Source organism: Phialemonium atrogriseum (assembly GCF_030411735.1).
Source record: "Phialemonium atrogriseum strain 8032-3 unplaced genomic scaffold QBC33scaffold_9, whole genome shotgun sequence".
Lineage (NCBI taxonomy): Eukaryota > Fungi > Ascomycota > Sordariomycetes > Cephalothecales > Cephalothecaceae > Phialemonium > Phialemonium atrogriseum.
The window spans coordinates 1-11,562 of record NW_026848146.1 but is presented as its reverse complement, the minus strand read 5'-3'; the positions used below and the strand labels follow the sequence as shown (position 1 = coordinate 11,562).

The following is an 11,562-nucleotide window of genomic DNA, read 5'->3' as shown; positions in this document are numbered from 1 at the left end:
CCAGGTCACAGGTGGTTTTCCAACCCGTAGTGAAATAAATCCAATGGCACCCCGCTACCTACCAATGTTTACTCCCTTAAGCCTTCAAATAAACAACCGTCTTTCCCAACACCGGGCTTCCTCTAACACCAAACTGTCTTTCAAAGCCAGTCCATGAAGGGTATTTCATACACTGTGACTTAAAAGGCCATTCGCCCCAAGTATTTGCAGCTTCACACTTCTCTTGTGTATCCCCTTTGGAACCCAAGATGAGCGCCAGCAACGAGTCGTGGCAGGACATACGGGAAGCGCTCAACCCTTATATCCGGCCAAGAGAAGAGGCGGCATATATCAGGCGAGTGCTGGCGCTCCACCTTGATTCCTGTGTCAAGGACGATTCAGTGCGCAATCCCCTGGCTCTCGTGGAATCAACCCGTGGCGTCAAACTCCCTAAAGAGGCACGAGGAGTACACGAGGAGTATCTGAAGGCTCTGAGTGCCAACATCTCAGCGAGAGCCGAACATGGTCGGGTGCTTGAGGACTTGGACCGGGCAACTGGGGCAAGAAGTACGCCTGCACCGGCGGCATCAGATCGCCTAGAGGAGCATTTAGCGAGGATCAAACTCCAGAAGAGGAAAGAGAAGCTTCAGGTCCTAGAGAAGTATTTGGATCTGCTCTGCCATAAGCCTGTGGCCTCGCCGAACTTCCTGGATCCCGAGGAGGTATTCATGGGCTCGCGTGCTCTGCCCTCCGTTCCGAAAGAAGTCGTCGACGGGCTTGCGCAACGGGAGACGACTGGAAAGACGGACTTGAAGGACCTTATTGATCGGTTGGAAAAGCAAGTCCTGCGGGCAAAACTACTATTGAAGGGAGAGGAGCAACTTCTAGAGGACATAAAGGCGCGATCGACGGTCACGCCCGGAAAGATCAGCGAGAGTGCCAAGCTGAGGGCTTTAAATACGACGAGGGATGAGCTGATTAACTGGATAGAGACCGAGTTGGCTAAGGCTTCCGGAGGGGAACCCAACGCTCTAGATGGAAATCCTGAAGGGAGCGGGTCCGTGGCTTACGACGGTGCTCATGTCGAGGGGCAACTGGCAAGCATCAAAGAGAAATACGCACAGTATCTGACTTCACGGAAATCTCTGCTCCAGCTTGTCGGACAGCAACCACAGCCGGAAATCCAGCCGCAGACTGAAACTCAGAATCTAAATTCGGCTGCCGCAGTGGCTCCAGGTCCACTCCCAGCTCCAGTTGATTACCTCCTCACGCCGTATCTCGAGAAACTCATTGCTGTTGCTCACGAGCAGAAAGCCCTCATCGGCCAGAAATCCCATCTCAACATTGCCATCGCGAAGCAGCTCAAGGACAACTGCCAGGCTCTCGACCACCTCGCGGAAGAGAGCCATCTCCTACCAAGCTACCCGATGCCCGGCGCATCGAAACGCAAGCTAGGTTTTGGGGATGCCTTGGTGGCCCCAGAGAGCCTCGACTCTTCGAGCAGAGTCAAGCCGTGGGTCTTCGCAGCCGATTCGGCCAAGATTGCAACCTTGGAGACCGTGGCGGAGAAGATCGAGGAAGGCCAACTTGCACTCGAGAGCACAATGAAGGCCCTAAATGAGATTGACCTCCTCCTGGGACGAGGGCCTGCAACCCGTACCAGTAGTCATGAAGCGGCTGGGACCAACGACGACGATATATGGCTAGCAGAAGGGGAACCGCCAGCCAAGCAGGGAAAATCGAGGAAGCATGCAGAGAAGCCAAGCCAGGCCAGCGAGGTCGACGATATATGGTCTATCCTGGATGGCAATCTGGGACTCCTGAGGTCTGAAAATGAGCTCTCTTAATTGTTGGCTATTCACTACAAGTCACCAGGAAAATGCAAGTCACGTATCGCCGACGCTTTGCCAGCCCATTTGTCCACTGCTCAGCATAGGATGGGTAATCATATCCTTCTAGACTTTCTTTCGCTCATATTACTCATTATATCTCGGCCATGATACCCGATATCCGCAGGGCCAGGTCGAGGATCGACAGATGCTCGTCAGCCCCATCAACTAGCCTCTTATCCACCTCGGAGAAGATCATGACAATCTTGTTCTTCTGAGCATCCGGGATCGCCTCGTCGTGGATGATAGCCTGGTAGATCTGCGTTACCACCTGCCCTGCACTCCAGCCGTCTGCGACCATCTCCTCGACCACCTTTGCGATGGCCTGATACGTCTCGCCACCGGCCCGTGGTTTTATGGCGGCCATCAGCTGGTCTATTGTGCCGTCGGGGATGACACCGGCAATATCCTCGATGATCTTGACAGTTATGGTTCTCTGGTCGACGTCCATCTTATCGTCGTCTCCCTCGGCACCCGGCGCACTCGCCCCCACGAGCCTCGCCGCACTCTGCAAGAATGTGATGGCTTTCCGCAGGTCACCCTCGCTGCACTTGATCAGCGCATCCACGGCCGCATCGTCGATGGGGACGCCTTCCTTCTCGGCTATCTCCTCTAGGCGTTTCTTCGCGTTTCCTTGGTCGAGGCTCTTGAAGCGGAACTTGCTGCACCGACTCGCCAGCGGATCGATGATTCTCGTGACATAGTTGCAGATCAGGCAGAATCTCGTGATCTTGGAGTACGTCTCCATCGTCCGGCGGAGGGCGCTCTGGGCGTCCTGCGTCATGCTGTCGGCCTCGTCGAGGATGATGATCTTGAACGGCGGGCAGGGGTACTTGGACTTGTAGGCGCCGCCGGGGGCGTTTGTCAACTGCATCCGCGCAAAGTCCTTCACCTTCTCCCGTACGATCGAGATGCCGCGCTCGTCGGAGGCGTTGAGTTCCAGCACGCGCGACTTCACTAGCTCGGGGCCGTAGAGTTCCTTGGCCAGCGCGAGAATAGTCGATGTCTTGCCAGTGCCAGGCGGGCCGTAAAACAGCATGTGCGGAAGCTGTAGGACCAAAAAGAGTCAGCGATTCGGTCTTGGGATGCCGCACGAGCTGCGAGGGTTGGAATCGCCTACATTTGAGGCCTGGAGGGTCCTCTGGAGGACATTGACAGTGTGGTCTTGGGCAGTGACATCGCTTAGGGTCTTCGGTCTGCTGTTTGAATTGCTAACGTCAGTGCAATTCCTGGCGATGACATCCTCGAGGGAAATATAATACTATTTCTCAACCCACGGTTGGGCCCGTGGGGTCTCGTTGGTCTGCTTGTCCGGTTTGCCTGACAGGCCACCGTTTGCTGCGGCTTGTTTCCGAGCCTTCAGGTCGAAGAAGCTCGCCATTGAGGCTTATATCTCCACGGCACTGTCTGTGTGCCAGAGATGGTGTTGGTAAGGATGTGAGGGTGACAGGCGAATGCAATCGTACAGTTGATAATTTCGGATCGCAAACAGCTAATCCTCAGTGCGAAATGTGACAAACCGTGAGCTACCAACCACTTAACGCGTCGCTCGGAGGTCGCGACTTGCTAGGGAGGGGCGGGGGTGGGACCGTTCCGCTAGGGCCACCCCACCTTCTTCACAAATCCTTATTATTAGGCTGACGGATGCCCGCCCTCCTACAGATTACCTACCTACATAACTCGTAATAAGTGAGTAGAAAGTAAAAATCGCCAAAGAATACGATGATTTGTCTGGTTCGTGGTTCGGGGTGCCAACGACGGCGCCTACTCCAACTCAAACGCACCTTTCCACCCTGGCTTCTTATTGAGGCTAGACACCCCGTGTCTGGCAACCAGCTTGAAACTGCAGCTTCACTCAAAGAGGTTGTGTGTGTTGTTGGCACCTAATGCACTACCTCTAGGCACCTAGTCCGCATCCAACACCCCCCTGTGAGAACCTGAGAGGTACCTGAGCCTCAGAGCGGCAAGTGACGGACTGACGACCCACTCCAGCCAACCCCTCCATGGCCCCACCTCTGACTGTGACCTGTCGTTCAGCTCACTGGCCGCCTAATCTATATCTACATACATTCCCCTCCCTGGGTTCTATCAACCCCAATATCCTCCCAGCGCTTTTGATCTCCCGTCCTGCAGTCTGGTTCCCCATCGTCGTATGCATTAGCAAGTACTTGGAGACTGCTTGGTGAGCTGCAACCATGGCCGACCAATCTGTCTTCCGTATCACAAAGGTGAGCGAGCGTTGTTGATCCTCAGTCGCCTCTGATGAAGAGGTTATGCGGCTGACAGACTGAACAGGAGTTGAGTGATCTACAGAAGAACTCGGATCTCTGTAAGTCATCACCTCTAAGTCCTCTGGCCGATGATGTCCCTACTCACTCTCTGCTCACTTCTCAGCACTCGCTGTCGCTTGCCGAGACATAGACGTCCGTAATGTCAAGGCCCTGATTATCGGCCCTCACGAGACCCCCTACGAATTCGGTTTCTTCGAGGTATGATGGGACTTTGGGCGTGCCTTACATTGCTGTAGCTGACATCTGGATAGTTTGCCTTCAAGTTTAACAAAGGTTTGTGCCGCCTCGACAGGCACCCTGGAACCCCGAGCTCGGTTTCTAACACCTTGATGCCCAGATTATCCCCGCAAATCCCCCAACGTTCTCGCTCTTACTACCAATGGCGGCCGTTGCCGATTCAACCCCAACATCTACTCCAATGGGCGAGTCTGCTTGTAAGTCGACCGCGCACAGCCCGCTCATTCCATCAACTGCTAACCCTCAATCCCAGGTCCATCCTAGGGTACAGTATAACCGACTCTCCTTACCAGGCCATTCGAGTTAATAAAGATATAGGACATGGCGCGGCGAGCGGGGAGAGGAGTGGTCTGCCGCCCAAGGGCTCGAGTCCATTCTCATCTCTATCCAGAGCCTGATGTCCGGCAACCCGTACGAGAACGAGCCCGGTTTCGAGGATGCGAACGAGCCTTCGGACAAAAAGCACCAGAAGGAATACGTTGAGAAGGTCTGATATCCGCGCCTCAACATTAAACTACAGAATCCTTTCTAACCTCGGGTCTTCAGATCCGTCACGAAACGCTTCGAATTTCCGTCATCCAGAGGTTAGAGGAGTACCTCGGTCTGGATGGTGATGGTACCATACCATCACAGTCGGCGAGCAAGGAGACGTACGACATTGATATGGACACCATGGACGACGATACGACAGCCCCGTTCGAGCCATTCAAGGACTTGTGCAAGCGTCGGTTTCTGTGGTACTATGATTCATACCTTGCTACGATCCAGAGAGGAAAAGACGAGGTCAAAGACGGTCAACCGTTTGCACGTATGCCGTTCGAAGGTTCAAGTAATACGATGGAGGGTAAATTCAACTATTCCGAACTCGAGCGACGGCTGCGCAACATCAAAAAGGCGTTGGAGGTTGAGGCCGAGATGTGGGCAGCTGAAGGCCACACCGCTAAAGGCAAGGAGTCGACAGTTGCCGTTAATCTACAGCGCCAGTTTGAGCAGGTTGTCGAGTCCTTCAAGAGGACGGATAAACCTCACAATGTCGAACTCGAGGATAAGAACCCCTTTGTCTGGATCCTGACCTACTTTGGCAAGCCCATGACGAACCTGGATGGCGGCTTGTTCCGCATCAAGATATCCTTCAGCCCTCGCTTTCCTGAAGAGCAGCCGCGCATCAATTTCGAAACACGCATCTTCCACCACCGCATCGCTGCCGACGGCACGCCCTGCTATTTCTCCCCTCTGAGCCGGCGCGAGGATGCCAAGTCGCACATTGAAGCCGTCATCGACGCTCTCGAGGAGGAGCAACCCCCTTACGACCCTCGAACGATAATCAACCCAGAGGCATTCAAGCTGTACTGGGGCAGCAGTGATGATCGGAAGGTGTATAACAGAAGGCTCCGCCGCTCAGTCCAGCAGTCCATGGAGTGAGATATCCAAAACTATGTGTGCTTCTTGGGCTGGATCGACGGGTTTCTAGGGACTGATCTCGGAAGTCTGTTTCCATCTTTGCCCTGTAGCTCTCGTTTTTCCTTGGAGGAACAAAAATGCGCTTGCAATTCATTTGGAGCCATTCGGCGTTCGGGATCGATCAAAGGGGCCCAGGGCATACCAAGCAGGATCCAGGGGTTCCCAAGGAGGTTACAGGGTGTTTGGTTTATTTTGGTTGCTTCCCTCGGATGACGGCAATTTCCCGCGATGCCGGACGACTTCCTTCTTCACTGGTTGCAGAATCCTTGCTTGTTCGTCTAGATCTTTAGAAAACCTGGTAGATCCATACCTTGGGTTGGGAATCTGCTCTACGCGGCGGGAGCCAACATTCTGATGTCGAACTGAACAACTCGTTCGATTGTATTTTCATGGATACTACCCATGGTAGTAGTAACACGAGCTATGTTAGTAAAATGAGCAATGCAGAATGAGCTATGAGTAGACCGCATTCTCCGCGCAGGATATGCCATCGACCTAGATAAAACGATACTGGAGCCCAACCCCGGAGGGCAATCCTCTGCCCCCATTGTAACCATATTATATGCCAAACGCCAAAACACCCAAAAATATCATGTCCATCATCGACTCGTGACCATACCTGTCGCCATCCCTAACTTTTCGGTTTTGCCGAAAATAATAACCCCAAGCACAAGGGGCTCCCTCTAATCATTGTGTTGTAGGTTCCTCCGACGCCAGCGACACGTCGTCATTTCCTCCCCCCTTTTGCCTTCTTCTCCAGCTTGTCCCGGCCAGGCGTATACGGCGCCGCGATGCCCACCAGCCCCCTCCGATCGCCTTCGGCATCTGTCGCCACCTGTTGTTGTTGCTGTTGCTGCCCGGCCTTGAACTCGTAGGCGCCTCCCGGCCCCAGCACGGCCGGCGACCCGCCCGTCGGCGCCCGCTGCTGCTCGGCGTGCAGCTTGTCCAGCGACTCGCCCACCACGGCGTACTGCGCCCAGTTGACCGGCGGGCAGCGCACCACGTTCTGCGGCCGCGGAAGAGTGCGCCACGCCTCCCTGCCTAAACTGGGGGGGTTGCCGCCCTGGCCCCTTGGCTGCTGCTGTTGCGCGCTGGCGCCGTCGTGCGGAGCCTCCGCCCCAGAGTCTTGGCCGCCTCCCTCCATGTCATCATCCTCGTCGCCATCGTCGTCGTCGTCGTCGTCGTCGTCATCATCCTCCTCCTCCTCCTCCTCCCCTGGCCCCCCCCAACCACCCCCAGCACCACCACCACCGCGGGAAGGCGCAGGGAAAAGCGGGTCCCCCGCGGACGCGACGCGGCCGGCGCACAGGTCGGCGACGAAGGCGGCCGGGTCGGCGAGGGCGGCGTCGCGGGCGCGCGACAGGGCGGCGACGTCGCGGGCGGCGCGGGCGCGCTGCAGCTGCAGGATGGAGATGGCGCTGCGCAGGGCCAGGGCGTCCGGGTTGTCGTCCAGGCGGAGGGCCGCCGCGCGCGGGGGGGGGATGCCCACGGCCTGGGCCTGGGACGGGTCCGGGTCCGGGGGCCCCGAGGGGGGGGCGGTCGTGTTTGTGGGGTGGTTGGATGGGGGTAGGGGTAGGGGTGGTGGTGGCCGGTTGGATGGGGATGATGCGGGGAGGCGGGCCGGGGGGATTGTCGGCGTGATGGGGCTGATGGGCGGGCGGATCGGTGATGAGGGCCGCGAGTTGGTGTTTCGGCGGTTGCGGTTCGTGTTTGCGCCCGGTCGCGCGGACGCCGGGTCCGTTGCGACGCTCAGTGCTGGCATGGTTTGTGGTTGTTTGCAAGGTTGAACTTCGGGTGGGGCCCGTGGCGGGCAGCCAAGTAACCTAAATCTGGTTGATTATTTGATAGTGGCACACTGCGCCGTATCCGTACACTAAAGATAAATCCGAGCTACTACTAACCTGAATAAAACGGGCTAATCCGGAAAGGAATTGTTCTTGAAAGGCTACACTAGATCTATCTGATCCTTGATTACTCCGTATTACGCGAGGCATTTGCCGCCCATCGCTGTTGGGGATCCCGTTGGAGATTCCCTGCGCCGGCTAGATCTGATGGATGCAGGCTTGTGTGAATGAGGATGAACCAATCAGCAGGCCTTAAATAAATCTAGCTTATATGCCAAACCATGCTTTCCCTCCCCTCGGAGCCGCGAAAGTTGATTCCTCCCTAAAGCTGCAATTGAACTACGTCTTCCCTATAGCATTGATCTCGGCATTCGATCGAGCGGCTGGAGGATATTTCCATGCCAAAGTTTGCACTTTCGCTTTCAGAGGTGCAGTACCGGCCATGGAAGGTGTGGCGGGGTGTTGGGCCCCCGTGTCGTACGTTCGTCCTTCGATGACGTATAGTGCATGACTCCCGCCATCAGCTGTCAGTCCTAGTGTTGGGTTGGGAATTGGTGACGATATCGGGGCTGGGCCTCCAGCTTGTAGGGGTCATTGAGTTTTACTTTCACTTCTATTGCGAGGCTCTGAGCCAAGTCTAAGAAACCGAACTCTGCGCTTCACATTTTCGGAGCACCTACCACGTAAAGCAACCATATCGACTGTTGCCCAAGATGAAGTGGTTCTGGGAATCTCAGCGAGATGGGGAAAGGGACAGGTACGGGAGCCGCAGTGGCTCTCCCGCCGAGCACGACTCCGATTCCCGGGAACGAGGGGACCGAGCCCCCGATGAACATACCCGCCTCCTGCCAAACCGTGTTGACAGCGGCATCCCCTATCTGAGCCCCGACGACCCTGCAGTGTCGCCGTACAACCTTTGGACCGTCCGCTTGGTCAGGCGCATCACGGTCCTCTTGGCCGTCATCACCTTCCTCTGCTGGATCGTACAATTGGCATCGGCATTCGTGACACTGCCCGGCTTCCATTCTCGCGGCGGCGGTTTCTTCGGCTTCGTCTACGTCAGCCTGGCCTTGGTGACACTTGTCATCTCGCTCATTTTCTTCTCGGTACCGTCCAAGTCGGCAAGGATCCTCAGCATCGTCATGGCGGTCCTGCTACTGGTACAGACCATCATCATCCTGGCAGTGGAAAAGACGAGACACGAAGAAGCCTGGGTGGGCGTCGCTTCGGTGGTATGGGTACTGCTTATATCCATCTGGGATCTGGTCGCAGGCAGTATAGTGCAACGGGGAAAGACTGAAGAGGAGGAGCGTCTGACTGGCCGGTCCGAGAGCCGGCGGACCTTGCTGGAGTGGACAGGGGTGACGCTCTCGACCGTCGCCCTGTTCGTTATGACGCTAGTCCTCGTCCTCATGTCCTGCAACCTGATCATCCGCGCCGTCGATGCCGGTCTAGCACCCCCCGGAGGATTGTACTGGGTGGACGACGACAAATATCAGATCCACGTGTACTGTCGTGGAAACGAGACAAATTCCGACGGAGAAAAGGTTCCCACCGTGCTCTTCGAAGCGGGAGAGGATCCCGTAGAATGGGGTCTCTGGCAGTTTGCGGACAATGCTCTCCAGAATGGCTCCATCAGCAGGTATTGCTTCGCGGACCGCTCAGGCGTTGCATGGGTAAGAAGGCACTCTCCCATTCCCACGCGGCGGCGTAACTAATTTTTACTAACGAACGGCCCCATGACAGAGCGATGCGGCTCCATCACCTCTATCGGCAAGCATGGCGAGCGATGCTCTGGGCGAGGCACTTGCGCGGGCAGGTGAAAAGGGACCATGGATTCTGGCTAGTGCTGGCATTGGATCGATCTACTCACGCATATTTTCATCCCGTCATGGTAGGGAAGTGGAGGCAATATTGATGATCGACCCACTGCACGAGGATCTCCTATACAGAGTTGGGAGGCCAGGGCGGGGGTTCCTGCTTTGGCTGCAGGGCGTCATCTCACCGCTCGGCCTTGAGCGCGTCTCGGGGTCTCTCTTCAAGGGCCGAAACAGGGTGGATCGGGTCTGGGGCAGGTCAGCATATCAGTCGGGAAAGACAATATTCGGCAAGCTCCAAGAGAGTCTGGTTGCGGATTCCCTGACCAAGCGGGAGGCAATCTCCAGCAGGGCCATCCAATATCAAGACACACCGGTGGTGGTTATCAGCTCAGGGGTCAAGCTTCGTCGAGACAGCGAGTGGGAGGAAAAGCAGAGGGATCTCACTCATCTCACGAGGAATTTGGAGGATTGGGACATTGTTGAGAAGGCCCCCCACCAGGTTTGGAGGACTCTTGAGGGTCGTGAACAGATTGAAAAGCGGCTGAAGAAGCTTGCCCATCGTGGGTGACGGATGACGGGTGAGGAGGGTGCTGAAGTGGTGAAGCCTTTCCATGGAAGAAGATGGAGCCAGTCGCTGTCCAGGGATCAAGTACGACGAGGCTCTGTGGAAGGCGCACTGTGGTATATTTGGGCTCAAGTGAGACGCCATGACATCTGAGGTCCAACAAGGTGGACTGACGGGAAGGGACAGAATGAAATGAAAACACATTTGAATTGCCTATTTATTTGGAATGGAAGTGGTTAGTGGTTACGGATTACCGTTAGTTTGAACAGTTGAATCCACAGTAACCAGAGAGCCAGAGAGCAGGAGATCCGAAGGAGAGGTTGAAATTGGGATGGTGTAACAACCGGGGACCCTAACAATAATAAGACACAGAATTCCTCAACAGCATAGGCTCGGCCCGTTCATCAGCCCAAATGTGGGAGCTGGTTGAAGCCCAAGAGCCTTTGTTTCATTGCTGTGGCTCGTACTTTTCCACCCCACCTCCAAGAGATAGCGTGATGCACGGACCTCCAGCTGGTTTTGCTAGAATTTAGGTAGCCTACGCAGCATGGACTGTGCCTCAGGCCTTTACGCTGGCTGTTGTAGGTACCCTGGCCTCCGTTATCCAATTTCCCCTGTGATATGGATACAAACCCCAGGGTTACCTGCACGCCCACTCTCCACTGGTGAGACATCCATTGATCTTGGTCCTTGACATTAGGTACCCTCGACGAATGGGCCATCCACCCACCATAGCCCGGGCACTCACCAACATCGCCCTTTATCCTCTTGTTTCCTGGTCGCTTTTGTCCTGGCAGTACATTCCCTCAACTCACGCTGGCGGCACTCCTTAAAACAATCCCATCCTACACTGGCTTGTCAAGCAGAGCTCCCCATTAAAGCCTGGAAATTACACACCTTCTCCGAGGCGGGGACTTGCCGATCACAACAGTTTCGATCTAGTTCAACTTGTCCGACTCGTCCAACTCGGCGCAACTTTTCCTCCTGAAGCTGCGAATCTCACCTCACTTCTCTGGTGGATTGTCCACAGGCTGCTGCTCCCTCTGGATGAGCGCTAACAGAAAGCATCGCCCTCTCAGCAGCAGCTTTGTCCTTCACTGCCACTCTCGCGCTTTGAACCTGGTCACCTCAGCCCAAAAATAAACCCGATGCTCTAATATTGGTCGACTTACTGCCTAGAAGCCACTCCAACTACGTAATTCCTTTCCCGAAGCAGACTGTGCCAATTGCGATACTTGGATTGCACACTTTGCGACACCCCGTCTCATCTCACTAGCAACTGTTCCAGCCGCGTTGATGTTGGAACCAAGACTCCCGACAAACTTCGTCTCTATACCCCGAGTCCGGCACCAATAATAGATCAACCTGCGACTCGACCGGCGGGGGGGGGGGCGGGGGGGGGGGGGGGGGGGGGGGGGGGGGGGGGGGGGGGGGGGGGGGGGGGGGGGGGGGGGGGGGGGGGGGGGGGGGGGGGGG

At 56.0% G+C, this 11,562-nt stretch overlaps 5 protein-coding genes across 5 annotated transcripts; 3 read left to right on the top strand and 2 right to left on the bottom strand.

The window, feature by feature from the left end:
* Positions 1-66: 66 nt before the first annotated feature.
* Positions 67-1,894, top strand: QBC33DRAFT_370659 (uncharacterized protein). The gene has a single exon (XM_060423984.1). It carries the CDS (start codon positions 249-251, stop codon positions 1,824-1,826), a length of 1,578 nt encoding a protein of 525 aa, XP_060284517.1. The 5' UTR covers positions 67-248; the 3' UTR covers positions 1,827-1,894.
* On the bottom strand, positions 1,760-3,396 carry QBC33DRAFT_534491 (P-loop containing nucleoside triphosphate hydrolase protein). The gene is made up of 3 exons (XM_060427543.1): positions 3,131-3,396; positions 2,989-3,067; positions 1,760-2,916 (listed from the first exon to the last, which is right to left on the bottom strand). The coding sequence occupies exons 1-3, from the start codon at positions 3,247-3,249 to the stop codon at positions 1,963-1,965; spliced, it is 1,152 nt and encodes a 383-aa protein (XP_060284516.1). The 5' UTR covers positions 3,250-3,396; the 3' UTR covers positions 1,760-1,962.
* Positions 3,397-3,909: 513 nt separating this feature from the next.
* Positions 3,910-5,824, top strand: QBC33DRAFT_370593 (UBC-like protein). Its single transcript, XM_060423983.1, has 8 exons — positions 3,910-4,096; positions 4,164-4,197; positions 4,263-4,357; positions 4,411-4,432; positions 4,497-4,593; positions 4,650-4,661; positions 4,715-4,883; positions 4,943-5,824. Exons 1-8 carry the CDS (start codon positions 4,064-4,066, stop codon positions 5,816-5,818), a joined length of 1,338 nt encoding a protein of 445 aa, XP_060284515.1. The 5' UTR covers positions 3,910-4,063; the 3' UTR covers positions 5,819-5,824.
* Positions 5,825-6,499: 675 nt separating this feature from the next.
* Positions 6,500-7,808, bottom strand: QBC33DRAFT_606665 (uncharacterized protein). Its single transcript, XM_060432310.1, has one exon. It carries the CDS (start codon positions 7,617-7,619, stop codon positions 6,585-6,587), a length of 1,035 nt encoding a protein of 344 aa, XP_060284514.1. The 5' UTR covers positions 7,620-7,808; the 3' UTR covers positions 6,500-6,584.
* A 505-nt stretch (positions 7,809-8,313) lies between these two features.
* On the top strand, positions 8,314-10,317 carry QBC33DRAFT_370549 (uncharacterized protein). Its single transcript, XM_060423982.1, has 3 exons — positions 8,314-9,377; positions 9,448-10,218; positions 10,273-10,317. Exons 1-2 carry the CDS (start codon positions 8,415-8,417, stop codon positions 10,087-10,089), a joined length of 1,605 nt encoding a protein of 534 aa, XP_060284513.1. The 5' UTR covers positions 8,314-8,414; the 3' UTR covers positions 10,090-10,218; positions 10,273-10,317.
* The last annotated feature ends 1,245 nt before the right edge of the window (positions 10,318-11,562 follow it).